The sequence below is a fragment of the Lissotriton vulgaris genome, chromosome 9, assembly GCF_964263255.1.
Source record: "Lissotriton vulgaris chromosome 9, aLisVul1.2, whole genome shotgun sequence".
Classification (NCBI taxonomy): domain Eukaryota; kingdom Metazoa; phylum Chordata; class Amphibia; order Caudata; family Salamandridae; genus Lissotriton; species Lissotriton vulgaris.
The window spans coordinates 1,185,057,170-1,185,073,290 of NC_141697.1; the positions used below are offsets into that span (position 1 = coordinate 1,185,057,170).

The 16,121-nt window shown below is 42.8% G+C and overlaps 1 protein-coding gene across 1 annotated transcript in view; it reads left to right on the forward strand.

Annotated features, from left to right (window-relative positions):
* Positions 1-15,349, forward strand: part of MBD4 (methyl-CpG binding domain 4, DNA glycosylase) — a 309,739-nt gene extending 294,390 nt beyond the window's left edge. The window contains exons 6-8 of the mRNA XM_086939240.1: positions 6,882-7,031; positions 11,810-11,913; positions 13,132-15,349. Of these exons, the coding sequence (XP_086795366.1) occupies positions 6,882-7,031; positions 11,810-11,913; positions 13,132-13,209 (332 nt within the window). The 3' untranslated portion in view covers positions 13,210-15,349. The remainder of the gene's footprint in view (positions 1-6,881; positions 7,032-11,809; positions 11,914-13,131) is intronic.
* The last annotated feature ends 772 nt before the right edge of the window (positions 15,350-16,121 follow it).

Sequence of the window (16,121 nt, forward strand, 5' to 3'; positions counted from 1 at the left end):
CCATCTCTTCACAACTGTTAAGACCTTTAGGGTGTTTTGTAGAGAGGTCTATTATATATCTTGACTCCAACCTCCGGAGTCGCCTCAGGCCGTCACCGCCGCTCACATTCGGGGGCACAATATCTATTCCAAAATATTGTAGTTTGTTTCGATCCCGCCCATGTGCCTCAGCAAAGTGGCGAGCCACCGGATAGGCCGGGTCTGCCTTGTCTATCGCTCGAAGATGTTCTAATATTCTTAGTTTAAGCTCTTTAATTGTACTTCCGATGTAGCGGAGGCCACACGGACAGTGCAAACAATAGACCGCATACTGCGTACCACAGGTAATGAATTTGTTGATAATCATTTTTCTCCCTGTTTCTGTTATTGTGTACAACAGGACCCGCTTACTACCGGCGCACGCTTTGCAGCGGCCGCAGGGGTAAAAGCCTTTTTGGTCCCTTAGAGTATTTACTCTAGGGGCAAGTTTCTCAAAGTGGCTAGTAACCAACATGTCGCCAACTGATCTTGCTTTACTGAAAGTTAAAAGTGGGTGAGTCGGTAAGTCCTCCTTAAGTACATTATCAGTCAACAGAATGTGCCAGTTTTTATTAAGCATTCTCAGATCTTTTGCCCCTGATGAATATGGGGTGATTAGCCTGAATTTCCCTTTGTTATTGGTTTCCTCTTTCCCACGTCCTCCCCGTGTAGTATTGGAGGTGAGAAGAGTTCCTCTCTTGATCTTCCTTACTTTATTCAGTGTCTTTTTCAGCAGTTTTTCGCCATACCCCCTGATCTTAAAACGGGATACGCACACCGAGGCAGCCGCCTCGAAATCGGAGTCTCTGGAACAGTTTCTGCGGAGCCTCAGTAGCTCCCTATAGGGAATGCTATTGATGAGTTGGGGAGGGTGGCTGCTGCTGGCAAAGAGTGTTGAATTGCCAGCAGTCTCCTTCCTATATAGGGAGGTATAAAGATGTCCTTCAATAAATATTCTCAGATCCAGATACTCCGCTGCCACCGGATTAACCGAACCTGAGAAGTGAAGATTCAGGTTGTTGTTATTGAGTATGTTTATATACTCATCTGCTGTTTCTCTTCCACCGTTCCATACGATGAACAAGTCATCGATGTAACGATGCCAACATACCACTGTCCCCTCTTGCTCCCTGACCTTACAGCTCCTGGGCACCTGCTCCTCCCACAAGCCCACGAATAAATTCGCGTAGCTGGTAGCAAAGCAGGTGCCCATCGCTGTCCCTGACCTCTGTATGTATAATTGATCCTCAAATAGGAATATATTATGGGTCAGGCAAAATTAAATGAACTCCAGAATCATGTTATTATGTCTGGCAAAACGCAATTGACGCTGTTCTAAAGCATGCCTGACTGCTTACAGGCCATGGTGATGTTCAATCCTTGTATACAAGCTAGTAATGTCCAATACAATCAGTAAGTACCCAGACTCCCATTCCAAATCCTGTATTTTCACCAAAAAGTCTTTTGTGTCTCTGATATACGATTTCAAATTAGACACCAAAGGGAACAGGACGTTGTCAACAAATCGGGACATATTCTCTGTCAAACTCCCAATGGAGGAAATGATTGGACGGCCTGGAGGACGTTCACGGTTTTTATGTAATTTATGGAGGTGGTAAAATGTTGGTGTCATGGGACAGTTATTACGCAGGAATAAGTGTTCGTCTCTACTAAGCATCTGAAGATCGTACCATTTTTTAATTAGTTTGTCATATTCCCTTATACTTTGTTGGTAAATTTCATTGGTACATGTTTTATAGAATTTCTCATCCGAGAGTTGCTTCAGAGCTTCCTCCTTGTAATAGTCCCTGCTCATTAAAACCACATTCCCCCCTTTATCCGAGGGTTTCACCACGATGTTTTTATCTGCCATTAGGGTCCTCAGTGCATTTCTCTGTTGTTCTGTGATATTATGCTCATGGTTATGGTGGTCCGCTTTTCGATATTTCATTAGATTGATGTTCATCGCTTCTGTAAATACATCAACGGCGTCCCAAGGGGACTGGGGAACAAAATGGAGACTGGTTTAAATCCACTTTCCTCTCTATCCTGTTCCACTCCTTGCAGTTCTGCTCTTTGTGCCATATCCAGTTGTTCAGTACTCGAGGTTTTCTCCATTTCCAGGTCCTCTAGGATCTCGACCGTATGTAAGTCTCTACTGCTTAGGACATCAGTTGCAGTTATCCTGGGTCCTTTTTAGGTCTCGTAGCGAAAACACAGCGCGTCAGCGCTGTGTCTCGCTAGAGATCTATTGTTGCCGACTGTGCTTCCCAGGAGACAGTGCCTGCCGCGCGCATCGCCTTGGAGGCGATTTGAAACTGGAACGCGCGCTGTGGCCAGGCGCTGTCTCCTGGGAAGCTCAAGCACCACACACGCATGCGCATACACACAGACACACACACAAGCGCCCATGCACGCACGCACATACATACATACAGAGACACTCCCCCTTCACACATACACAAACGCGCGCACACACACAAGTGCACCGAGGCCCCCCCTCCCCCGCCGTCATCGTCGCACACATACATACATACACACACACACACGAGCATACACACACACAAGTGCACCAAGCCCCCCAGCCTTTTGGAACTTACCTGGCCAATGTCGGGGACTCTGCTCTCAGCACGCGGCGCCCAACCTCCTGCTGGCGTGGGCCCGGGGCTCTACACCGGTCACAGGAGCCCCGGGCCGCGAGACGCATCGACTCCACCTGCCTCCTCTTCCGGTCTGGACGTGGCCCCGCCCCCGTCACAGGCGACCGTGCCTGACTTCCGGGGCGGCCGTGGCGGGCTTCCGGGGGCATTTAGGATGCTGCTGCTTTAAATTTGCCCTGCACCAAGCTTGCTCAGGTTTTCAGACACCCGGACGTTCGATAGACTCGGCGGTAAGATTAATGCAACTTTCAATTTTATGTTCCTTGTGTTCTCTTTCTTGTTTACTCTTGTGGAAGGGCTCAACTGTGGGTATTTGGTGATGCTGGTGAGCATTTTGCCCTCATGCATGTCCAGTACGGGTTTAGATGGTCCTATAATGCGTAGAATTCATTGTGGATGTTTCCAATGTAAATGAGAAGGAAGGAAAAGGCTCTTTTTAAACAGGTCGACCCATGCTTATCCTGCACAGACGTTGTGGCGGCAGCAATGTAGTTGGCCCGAGGGTGTTTTGAATGAATCTATGATAATAAACCCTGTGTGGATACAGATGCTGGCTGTAGATGCTAACGGGCAGCCCTTTCTGGGCGGTCCATGTCTCACCCCCGCTGCAGCACCATTGTCGGACATTACTTGCCCATCTCTCTCTGCTCTTACTCTGCCATACCTGTTACTGCCTGTAAACTCCTCGCTACTTCTGGTAGCTCATTCTACATATTTAGCAGTCTGTGTGCATATTTCCATATGCTAGCCACAATCATACGTGCTGCCAGACACCCGCTTCATGCTTATTTGTTCTACAGTTATACCTTCACCAGTGGATTATACTCATTTCTTCATCTGTATTTCTACCTTATTTTTTTGTTGCTTTTTTTAAATCATGGGATTGATAACGTGCGAGGTGTTGCACTCGTTTCTGGGGTGTAAAATGCACTGAGTCTGCTCACAGACCTGCAGTGGAATTTAGAGATCTACACATTATTTTATTATCGCTCAGGGCTATATATCCTGAGCATTGCAAGAAAAACACGTTGCAAAAACGCAGAACAGCCTTTTTCGTCCTTTTTTTCCCGTGTTCTTTTTTCCGTGCTCAAATCTTGCAACTATACTTTGCCAGATAAGTAAGCTCTTTAAGCTAAATGCACGCTGCCGATTTACACGTACATTCGCGGTATACATATGCTGACGGTGTGTGCTTTCACTTTTTTTAAGCTGGAAGGCATATTTGACAGGAAGCACTCGTCTTTTATTTTAACCACCACTGGTGTGAATTTAAGAGAGCACCGATTCTTGTTTCAGTTCTCTTATTGTGTCTCACTTGTGCAGCTTGTGAAATCACAGCAGGTCATGGAGACGGAAGCAGCACCAGATGTGCGTCACTTACCAACCACCCTGTTCCTCTGCTGGTTAGTGGCTTCATGCACTTTTCGTTTACTGGCCTTCTTCATCCCTACTTCTGTGGACTTGAATAGACAAACGAATTTTTTTTCCCCTTGGCTTCATTACGTTCACTGTGCTCTTTACACAGCTCGCCAATTTACAAAGCAAGTTATAGTCTTTGTGGGAAGTTTGAGGTCCTGGTGTTTATGGCAACTGTGTGTTCCACACAACTCAAATTACCAGCTTATCTTGATAGACACCTGGCTGACTCACACATCAGCTCCCATCATCGTCATAGCTATCACCCAAGGTATAAGATCAGAAGGCAAGACAATTACAATAACTTTTATTTAAGTATTAATTATTTAAAAAAATTAAAAGCCATTGTTATTTGTAATATCAATACATCTAAGTCACGTAAATACAACACATATTGCATTACAAATGCTATAGGTGTCACATTTGCAAAAGTTATAACTATTGGCATTGTCATACACAATGCCAATAACTCAAACTTTAATGCTGCGAGACCTATTGCATTGTAAATGCTTGTTTACCTCTGTCTTGCAAGTGTGGGCGCAGTTTGAAATATTTATGGAGTTTTAATTTCCGGGTAAAGCTCAACAAGTCAATCTTTGTATGTGTATACTCCAACTCATTGTTGGGACAGAATGTTAATCCGAGGCTAAGAACTTGCTCTTCTTGGTTCGTGAGTTCTCTTGTTGTTAAATTCACCACTGTCAGGTTGGCTTGGTCTTCAGGAGCACTGGAGTTGGATGATGCTACTTTTTGTTGCGGTTGCGGTTCGACCAGCGAGAAGCTCCTGCGCCTCCTCTGCCTTTTCTTGCCGCCTCCTGCCCTCCTTGGCCTCCTTGTTTTCCTGCTCCCGATGTTCCTGCATCCGGCGGTTTGTTCTTTCCGCTCCGGAGCCAGGATTTCTTTATCACCTCGAATTCCTCTTGAAAAGGGGTTCTCTTATTTCTTCCAGGTTGGGTTGCTTGGGATGTTCCGTTGCCGCCCCGTCCTTCCGGGTTACATCTGACTCCGAGGTAACTGCGTTAGTTGTGGTTGCCGGTCCAGCCCCTCCACCTGTTACTTTCTGTAAGGCTTTGCGAGGAGCGTCATATTTCTTCGCATATGTTAGTACGCGTCCTGTTTGGTAATCAATAGCGTCACGTTCATACTTTTCTTGTTTGCGAAGCCTGATTTTTGTTTCATTTAACAAGCCGAGCTTTCATTTGATTTGATCTTTCATCTGCCCAATAGATGTTGTTATCCCCGGCTCTGTTTCTTTTTCTAACTCAGCATTGACTAATGCAATTTCAGCTAACGCTCTTTCTCTGTCGCTCCACGAGTATTTTACTAATATCTTCAGAGTCCCTTCACAATAGGTCGCAGTGTGTTCAAACCAGTCTGTAAGTAGATGGGGGTCCGGATTTTCATATGATGGAACTGTGTGGACCCTTAGCCCCCGGGCTACTCTCTCCTCTTCAATGTAGTTGGTGAGACTCGTTGCCTCCCTCCATTTCCGTATCACCCGTTCGTGGAGTCTTTCAAGCTTTGTCATGGTAACTGTCAATTGATTGTTAGGTGCCTCAGCTGCCGGCGTGACTGTCTTCTCAGGCGGTTTCTCCTGCCGTTTGAACATGCCCTTGGCCGCCGCTTGTCGTTCCGCATCGGAAAACATGTCGATGTGCCTGACCTCCCGCACTGCCTTCGTATGCATTTGGGACTAGTGTGGCCCCCCGCCTGGTAGAGTCCGGCACTATTCCCTTCCTAACGTCCTGCTGTAATGCTCCGTAATATCTCGCTGACATGCAGCAATGGGGACAAACAAATTCAAAGTTGCTCAACAGAGAGACGTCTTCCTCGGGAAGCCTTAGGCTGGAAGCCAGCTGGTCTTCTCCGTACTCCGTCTCACGGCTCAGCTTCAATTCCCCATTTACGGAAACGGCGGTGCGCAGCCTTTAACTTTATATATATATTCTTTCTTACTTATCTTGGGGCATTGTCCCAAGTTTTGGAGACATTAGTATGAGATCGTAGAAGATGGATTTCTGTGAGACCCTAGTGTCATACTTTTGAGATGTCCCTATCCCTTACAACGATCACCAAAGTTACTAAGAGCCAAACAACTAGCAATGGTGATAGCGGCCAGGATATGATGTCTGCCTACATCATGAGGACAGCGTTCAATTCCGGCTCTCTCTATCTCTACATGGTTAGCTCAACTATGGGACACTCTGACTATGGAGAAGATAGCCCTAGCAACAGAGATCAAAATAAAGTTCTAGGAAGTGGATTGCAACCCAATATTACAAATCTTAGCCACTAATTCTGAGAGTTTTTCTGTTCTTACTACCTTAAAACAATTAGGCTCATCCCATACGAAATTGCCCAGCAATTCCGGGATAAATTCCATAGAGCAACCACTACCCCAACAAGGGGTATCATGCCACCTCGCTCAAACTATAAGAAAGGAAATGGCAACCCTTACCAACTAATGTAATACTGATAAAGCAACAAGGAGCAAAGGGTTGGGAGCCTAGGGATGTTCACAGTTGAAATGTGCTGTATTATAACCGTTTTTTATTATATAAGCTCTCCTCCGACCAGAGGGTTGTAGACGAAGGTATGTGTTCTCTATGCAAAGATAAAAAAAAAATACAACTAAAATCTTACCCATTTGTTGGGAATGTTTCATAATACATATAAAACTGAAGCAATTATCCATCAGAAACATTGTTACCATCCGTAAAGTAGCTCAACAACATGAGTCATAAAGCAGCTCTGTCCAGACGTGACTGACCCTGGTTTTCTCTTTAGGAAAAGTGGCAATACCTGCACTCTGGGTGTTCCTGGAGAAGTACCCTTCACCTGATGTAGCCAGAGCTGCTGACTGGAAAGAAATCTCTGAGCTCATAAGACCTCTTGGGCTGTATGACCTCCGAGCTAAGGCCATCATTCGTTTTTCAGGTAAGTCTCAGCCAAGCTAATGTCAGGGTTGTGCAAGGGATCATAATACCATGGATCAAACAGAAATCTGGAGCGAACGATATACCAGTAAACAGACTACTTGCAATGCTTGCTAACGGCTAAGCAACATTTACTGTAGTAGGGGGACCATCATATCCAGGACTCTTGTGGTGTAGTGCAGCCCAGCGCCAAGAATTTGGGGACATTATTATTGTTCAGTGTTCCACATCACTGTATGGGGAACCACGTGAGGACTGCAACTACCATCATGCAGTGGACCTGGGATCCTCAGCGCAATCCACACACCTGCCTGTGGGAGGAGGAGTCGAGAGACTACTTTTAAGGGAGTGGTCTCCAAAGCCCACGAGAATCTATCAGCCTGTGGGACCGGCACTGATGACGGCCATTCCGGCCAGAAATGCGTCTGCCAAAGCGGTTCACGGACTGCAGGAAAGCGCTTCATTTATGCTAAATAAATCCTTTGTTTGTGTACCCGGAACATGTGTCCCGCTGACTTTTCATTAAGGTCAGCAATTGGTGGTGTTGTGTAGCCGGTTTCCGCTGATACCGGCAAGGGGCACGCCCTCTCGATCTGGAGCACCGCGAAATCAGCATCTTTTGGTGGAGTACGAGGAGTACATTGCGGCGCCCCCCAAGCAGAGGTATTTCCATTTGGAGATTATTTTTGCGAGGGGAGAGAGGAGGCGGCATTGCGCTGCCTGATAAGGGTACAAACAAAGGTATTAGCGGGACCATCATATCCAGGACTCTTGTGGTGGAGTGCAGCCCAGCGCCAAGAATTTGGGGACATTATTATTGTTCAGTGTCCCACATCACTGTATGGTGAACCACGTGAGGACTGCAACTACCATCATGCAGTGGACCTGGGATCCTCCGCGCAATCCACACACCTGCCTGTGGGAGGAGGAGTCGAGAGACTACTTTTAAGGGAGTGGTCCCCAAAGCCCACGAGAATCTATCAGCCTGTGGGACCGGCACTGCCGGTCCCACACAATAAATCTCTCTCGGGTGGGACACCAGCCACTGCCCCAGATGAGTGCTCGGCGGAATCCTGTGATAAGATTGCGAACTTTTTCGCAGAGGAGGTAATTAAAATCTACTCGTCTTTCTCTAGTCATCTCACGGCAGGGACTGAGTTCATGGAAATTCCGAGGGATTGGGGGAATAGGCAGAGATTGACCAACTTCGTTACCCCGCTCCCGGAGGACCTTCTAAAGATATGTAAATCTATCAAGTTTGGATCCCCTCGGGACCCCACTACGCCTAAAAGGCTAGTTGATAGCTTGCCAGTGCTGGAACCTTACATCAGACACCTGTTCGACCTGTCATTTAAGACTGGGACAGTGCCTAGAGACTGGAAGCAGGCGGTGGTTCTACCCCTGAGGAAGAAATCCAACATCAGTTTTGAAAAATTAGAGAACCTCCGACCTATCTCCCTGCTACCCTACCTGGCCAAGATTGCGGAGAAAGTGATCAATGCACAACTGATGGATTTCGTGGAGGAGGCTGCCCTCCTGCATGACACCCAGTTTGGCTTTCGTCCCCGACACTCCACGGAATCGGCGCTTCTGATGGCAGTGGAGACTCTTCGCCAGGGGGTGGATGAGGGACAGACCATGGCCCTCATCCTACTGGATCTAAGTGCGGCATTCGACACTGTAGCACATACCACCCTGCTACAGTGTCTGAATAATGGAGGAATATCGGGCACTGCACTTAGATGGTTCCAGTCCTTCCTGACGGGGAGAGGCTTCCAGGTCCGCCAGGGTGAATGCTATTCCGGGGAGATCTGTTTGGGACAGGGCGTGCCCCAGGGTTCGTCCCTGAGTCCGACCCTGTTTAATTTATATGTCTCCCCGGTGGCCTCGATTGTAGAGGGCCATGGCCTGAACATAGTATCCTACGCCGACGATACGCAGCTGGCGATCTCCCTCTCGCGCGCACCCGGTCTTGCGGCGGACCAATTTAGAACATGTATGCAGGAGTTGGCAACCTGGATGTCCGCCAATTGCCTCAAATTGAATGGCAATAAGACCGAGGTGCTCGTGGTGGGGGGTGGCCCATCTGTGTGGTCGTCGGCATGGTGGCCCTCTCGTCTAGGCGAGGTTCCAACCCCCTGCCGGGAGGCCAAGAATCTTGGAGTCTGGCTTGATGCTGATCTGTCCTTTGGACCTCAGATAGGCCGTGTGGCGGGTGTGTGTTTCAGAGTCCTAAGAGGTCTGCGGAAGGTATTAGATCTACTTCCCATGTCGGCCCGTAGGACGCTGGTGCATGCCCTCGTCACATCGCACCTGGATTACGGAAACCTACTGTACCTCGGAGCTACCAGTAAGGTGTTAAATCGTCTCCAGGTACTGCAGAATGCAGCAGCTCGCCTCATTCTGAAGCTTCCTAAAAGATCGGCCTCCAAAGCAGCCCTCCAGACTCTTCACTGGCTTCCAGTGAAGAGCAGGGTGGAGTTTAAGGCCCTCTGTACCTGTCACCGTATCCTTAATGGGAGGGCACCAGCACCACTCCAGAGCTTGGTCTCCAGGTATGAACCTACACGAGCGCTGCGCTCTTCCCATGGTGGCCTATTAAAGGTACCTAGGACGAGAAAGGCTCGCATGGGAGGCAGATCTTTTTGCTACTTGGTGGCGAAGGGCTGGAATGCTTTACCCTTGGTCCTTCGTCTAGAAGTGTCTGAAGCCGACTTTAGGAAGAGGCTGAAAACACACCTTTACGCACAATAAATCTAGCTGACTCTGCGGCCCGTTGGTATGAGTTTCTATCTGTCTTAGCGCAGGGACACGCTAGTTAGCGTAACCGCGCGCTCTATAAAACTCCTTTATTATTATTTATTATTACTAATGACTGCCATTCCGGCCAGAAACTCATCTGCCAAAGCGTTTCACGGATTGCAGGAAAGCGCTTCATTTATGCTAAATAAATCCTTTGTTGTGTACCCAGGACATGTGTCCCGCTGACTTTCCATTAAGGTCAGCAATTGGTGGATATATATATATATATATATATATATATATATATATATATATATATATATATATATATATATATTAATATATTAATATATATATATCTATATATATATATTAATATATATATATCTATATATATATATTAATATATATATATATATGTTAATATATATATATATATATATTAATATACATATATATATATATATATATATATAAATATATATACATATATATATATATACATATATATATATAAATATATATATATATATATATATATATATATATACATATATATACATATATATATACATATATATATAGATATATATATATATATATATATATATATATACATATATATATATATATATCTGCGCAAACTCCCAACACAGCCACTTCAGGTTCTAGTGCCACTCAGAACCCACCAGGCAAATAGGAGACGGATCACAGTCTGGATACACAGATGTTTATTCCAAGGGTTGAAAACTGCAAGGGCAAGACGCGTTTCGGGCTTCCAAAGCCCTTGTTCATATGCCAATAAGGAGTAATTACATGTCTCTAGGATCATGGCTCTTGCAATTTGCTCATATTTTCCCATCCTTAATCTTCACCAACTGACTCGTGTTAAGAATCATTGTCCATAAGCTCAACATGACAATGGAGGTATTTGAACTCTTGATGATTAGAACAGTAATTGTAAATTGTAGATAGTAAATCATTTTTTATAGAAACCGAATATGGTAAAGAACACTGAGATGTATATAGATGCTTTGTAATATATACAGTTTGACTTGCTTAGAATCAGTTAGAATTTGTAGGATCATTTTAATAATCCTTCTTAAAAAGTGTTTGATTTGCTATTTTCTACTTTTTTCTTTATCACTGTTCATTTGTTTTACTCCGGATAACATTTATATGTTGTCGGAGCTATGCCGATCCACGGCTTGATTTTTTGCATCTCTCGTATTTTGAAGCAATTGTTGCACTTTTTGGTTATGAGAGGCAACTCTCTTGGGTTTGATTGCCAGGGCCGTGCCGATCCACGGCTGTATGTTTTGATTCCCTGGCAATGGTAATCAGTCATTAATATGTATATAAATATTGCCTTCATTAATGTAATGAAATGTTTTGGGTATTGTAAACAAGAGTGTTTCCATATGTATATACTTTGTTTTTCATATATACCCTTTGCCGTTTGACATACATTGTAACATGGCTGCCACATTCAACCCATTTCTTTGATCTTTGTATCACACGCTCGAACTCTATGGTCTACGTGTACATAGTCCAACTTTAATTTCTGTGATTTGCTTTAAAGACGCGTCACGGAGGTTATGCCAGCGACACTGAGGAAGGACTATTGTCCGAAACGCGTTTGTCGTTACTGCCTTGTGAATAAATAATATAGTGGCGAAACCTGGAGTGCTTTTATCTTCTTTCCGGACGGGAGGGAGACTCAGGAGCTTTCATATATATATATATATATATAATTACTCCTCACAAAGCAGCATCAATGTACCATCAATTTCCTGGATGGTAACTAAGGATTAAGTTGTAGTTTTTCTTAGTGTGAACTAGATATGGAGGGTGAAACATTACTGACAATTGGTTTATCCATAAACATAGCACCTAGTTTTACTATATCAGACCCGATCCCCCATATAAGTCGATTTCGGACAAACATTAAACAGACTAGTTTTTCTGGCATTTAGTAGCACATGCCGTACAGTGTATATGAGTACAATGTTCAAATGTTGCTCTTTTACTTTCCAGATGAATACCTTGCCAAAGATTGGAGGTATCCAATTGAATTACATGGGATTGGAAAGTACGGAAACGATTCTTACAGAATTTTCTGCATTGAAGAATGGAAAGAGGTATGAGAAGGACATAAATGGTGCCATTGGTTTCTTTCTATTGTCTAGCAGAAAAGGTAGATCTGACTTTCAAATTAGCATGTTTCCTATGTTACCAAAAGTAGAGGTTCCAAAATTTTTTTTATCTCTGGTATGATTGAGTCTTTCTGGAAATCTTTGAAATCGTAATCATTAATAAATAATCTCTGATTTAGAATATAGAAATTAATAGGTAGCAGTAAAACCATTTTGTTATGCGTAAAACAAAACAAGGTTGTACAGCTATCATTTGATTTCAGCTACAGAAAAAATTTCCGGTGTTGAGGATGTGATAGAATGTAGCATTGAGACCTTTACGTGTGAGTAGTTGCTCTTACAAGTCACCTGATTGATTGATTGTATTGTTCTGCTTTGATGTGCTGGTTATAAAGATCAATTGCAGTAGAGGTTTTAGGATAATAGTATTGGCAGTGACCTCAATGTGGTCAGCCTCATATTGCTGACTTCATCGTAGTCTATATTACAGGGAAGTCTCAAACAAGCTGGCACCCTACTTCCCCCAAAATCCTGACCGCCATGTGCAATAATGTTTTTTTTAAAGAAGAGAAAACTGTATAGTGCTTTTTGATACTCTTCCAAATTATAATGATTTTCTTTTGTCTTCAATTATGCTTTTTACAAAAAGAGACTATGTTGCTGTTTTGGTGTTTGCTGTAAAGATTTGGGGAAATGCTGTATTTGGAAACCATCTGGATGTGTACATCTTCTATTTCTCCCTGGGATCTCAAACCCTTGAGTTTTTCAACATTCACTAGCCTAGTACCACTTGGTAGAATGCTGAAATCACTTGATGAAATTAAAAACTGGAAAGAACGTAAATAGTGGCCGTGTTACAACTACTTCTCCCAATATTTTGATCACTTTGTAAAACTTTTGTTTTTGCCTACCCTTGTTTAGGTATAGCTTACCAATTGGGAAGGTACCTTTAGTGTGAAATGGTATTGGGTGGAGGTAAGATAGTGGTTGAGTTTCATGCAGCCGCCTTTTTCTGGGAACGGCTGCCTTCAGTCCACCGATTTTAGTTCCTTTTTTAGGAAAGGCGTCAAGCTTCACTCTCCCCGAAGACATGTGGGCCTTTCAGGACACCAACTCCATTTTTCATAAGATCCTCTTTTGTGACTACTGCTGAAAGCTAAATGAATTGGAATAATTCTTACCATAGCTTTGTTTTTGTTTTAGGTTCATCCTGCAGACCATAAGCTAAATCTCTACCATGCCTGGCTCTGGGAAAACCATGAAAAGCTTGGACTAAGCTAAGAAGAAATGCAACTACATGTATTTGTTATGCATAATGGTGTGAATATATATGACATTGAGGGATTGTGGCGACTGCCTATCAATGAGGCAGAACATTGTGTGGTTTGTAAATGTCCCCAAGGCGTCCTTTGTGGAGTATAGTTACTCATTTTCCATTTCTAGTATTACATGTTCTTATTAGGGTGTCATACTTCACGGTTGCCTATGGTTGAAAAACGTAATTCACCAGAGTGCTGTTATAGCTTTCCATTATGGAGTGCAAATCGCAGGTACACATCCACATGAATTACAGGTTTTGAATTGAGAGGATCAAATGAAGTAAAGTTCCCAAATACTAATACTGCATCAACCAGCATATGATATGCCATTTACATATATCTTTTGATATTTTACATTGATAAATTGTATCTTGATGCATTTGCAGGTAAACGTTGAGCTATAAAATAAACATATGTTCCTGGACAACAAGATTTCTTGTATTTTAAAGATTGATAACAAATAATTCTGGTGATGGTCTCCTAACGTAACCCTACATCATGCTTCAAATAAACACGACATTGCTACCTTGCTCCCACCACTGACAGACTGAGCTCATTAAAAGCAGTAAATGAATTAGGGGTGGGACTGGAGACAGCTGCTAACCGCAGAACAGGCAAAAAGGTTACATAGTTGAGGGTTATCCTACAGCATTTCCCTTGAACATTATTATGCATAAGCAAAATAAAATGGCACAATATCTGAAATTATATTTTTCCATTTAGAAGGAGAGTTTTATTTTCCCCAAAAATATCATGTATTTACAAAGTATTGACTTGGAATTGTGTTATAATTTTGCCAAACTTTGAAAATTTAAAGTTGTCCAAAACCTTTAAAAATATACTTTTTTAAAACTTTGAACTATATGAAGTAGTATACACATTTTGTATGCCACTCTTAGGGTTTGAGAATTTTGGAACTAGACAATAAAAAACACAATATAGGTCTTTGTCAGTGCTGTGCATACTCGGAAACGCTTTGTCCATTTATATCCCGTTGTTTATTGCAATTACAGTATAGGTCAGATTGAAGAAGCAATTTATGTAAGCTCAGAGGACATTGTTCCTACTGCACCTAATATACCACAATTATATAATGTAAGGACTCCTATTCATGTAGGAAGGGGGATCTGAATGGGTCAGAGGCACCTCATTGAGATCTTGTGCTCCTCAGAACATGAGTAATAGGACGTGATGATGAAAGATTCCACTTTAATTGGGTAGGAGTTCTCCTTTTTAGCAGTGCAGTAAGGAGTGATAAACTACAGTGGAACACCCTCTGCCCCATATGAGACACTTTTTCCCCACATGAACAGTGAGCTTACTGGAGCATTTTGTGGTATAGTCCATTGTTTATTGCTTAGAATATCACAGATCATATTAGTTCAAGAGCATATTAACCTTTTTAAGACTGTTTTAGCCATTCAAGAGAGTTAGCATCCAAACTCATTCTTATCAAAGTAATATTTTTTAAGGGACCTGCTTTATTCTTGGGTTGTTCAGAAATACCAAAAATATATTTCCTGGTTCAAAATATGTGTTGGTGACTGTTCTCCTGTCCCTTCTAATTCTCTGCCCTCTTTTATGATGTAGTAATGCAATCCACCTTATCTTCCTCAGTTTTTCCTTGTTAGTATAATATGCTGGGGCTGGTACTGGGATTTCCTTAGCATTTTAAAAAGTATGTTTGGAAATCAATTTAAGACTTTTACAATCATATATTCTTTAACTATTTAGGGAATGAGAGCCCTAATCTGTCGTATATAGGCACAGGAAAAGTGCAGACTGAAAGGTGCTTGAATTTTAGTCCCAAAAAGTGCAGGCTAAGCACCCTGGCATCTCTAATCTTCTTTGGCAAAAATGTCAAGTTATAGAGATGTCCCCATACATCATTGTGTCTATTTTTTATAAACTAACAATTAGTGTATCAATCAAACTGCCTGTTTGTCACATTGGATATGATAATGTGTAAATAAGAGTGTTTCCAAAGAAAATGATTGTATAATGTTTGTTGTTTTTGATGGTTTACATTTATTGAGATAACTGTAACTATATTTTTGTAGAAAAAAAATGTTTATACAGCAATAAAATTGCAATAAAAATGCTAGTGTTTGTGACATTCATTCAGTTATGTAATACAGAGATTGGGAATTGTTTCTGATTGTACAACCCTACACAAAATTGGAACAAAATTATTAGCATTTGCTGAAGAGTTTGATGTAATTGGATACATTTTTCATCCTCGCAGTTTGCCTATCTTTTCCATATCCCTCCAAAACTGTGTGTACTTGCTTATTTATGAACCATTCAAATGAAATGTGTGGTGACAACATTGTTCCAAAGAAAAGGGTGTGAATGGTTCCATTGTGTCAAAGTGAATAGTTTTTCCTTAAGACCTCGTTGTTGCATACGCCCCAGCTTGAGATGAGTTTAAAATACATCTTTGCTTAGATTCAAGTATTGTAAGAAATTGGATTATTATTAGGGGGGTGACTACCTTGTCTGGGTAAACCCTTAAGGCCAGTAAATTAGACTGAACTCAAACCCCTGGTAGCTTTGGCACGGAACAGACCGAATTAACTTAGGGCAATGTATAAAGCAGGGGTCTCCAACCTTTTCTGTAGTGAGAGCTACTTCTGATCAGTGAAAATCATCATGAGCTACTGAAGGCTAAGCAACTCACACATTGTTACCAAATGCCACCACACCCAGCTTAATTTACTTTAAGCATAATTTCCATGGAGCCAGATTCTATGGTTTGAACAAAATACTTTGATTAGCGGCACTATGACATGGCTGCCATGTTTGTCAGTAAGAGTGCGGTCTTTGGTGGATGAATGGGATAAGTGTGTACGGTTGAGTTGCATGTACTTATCG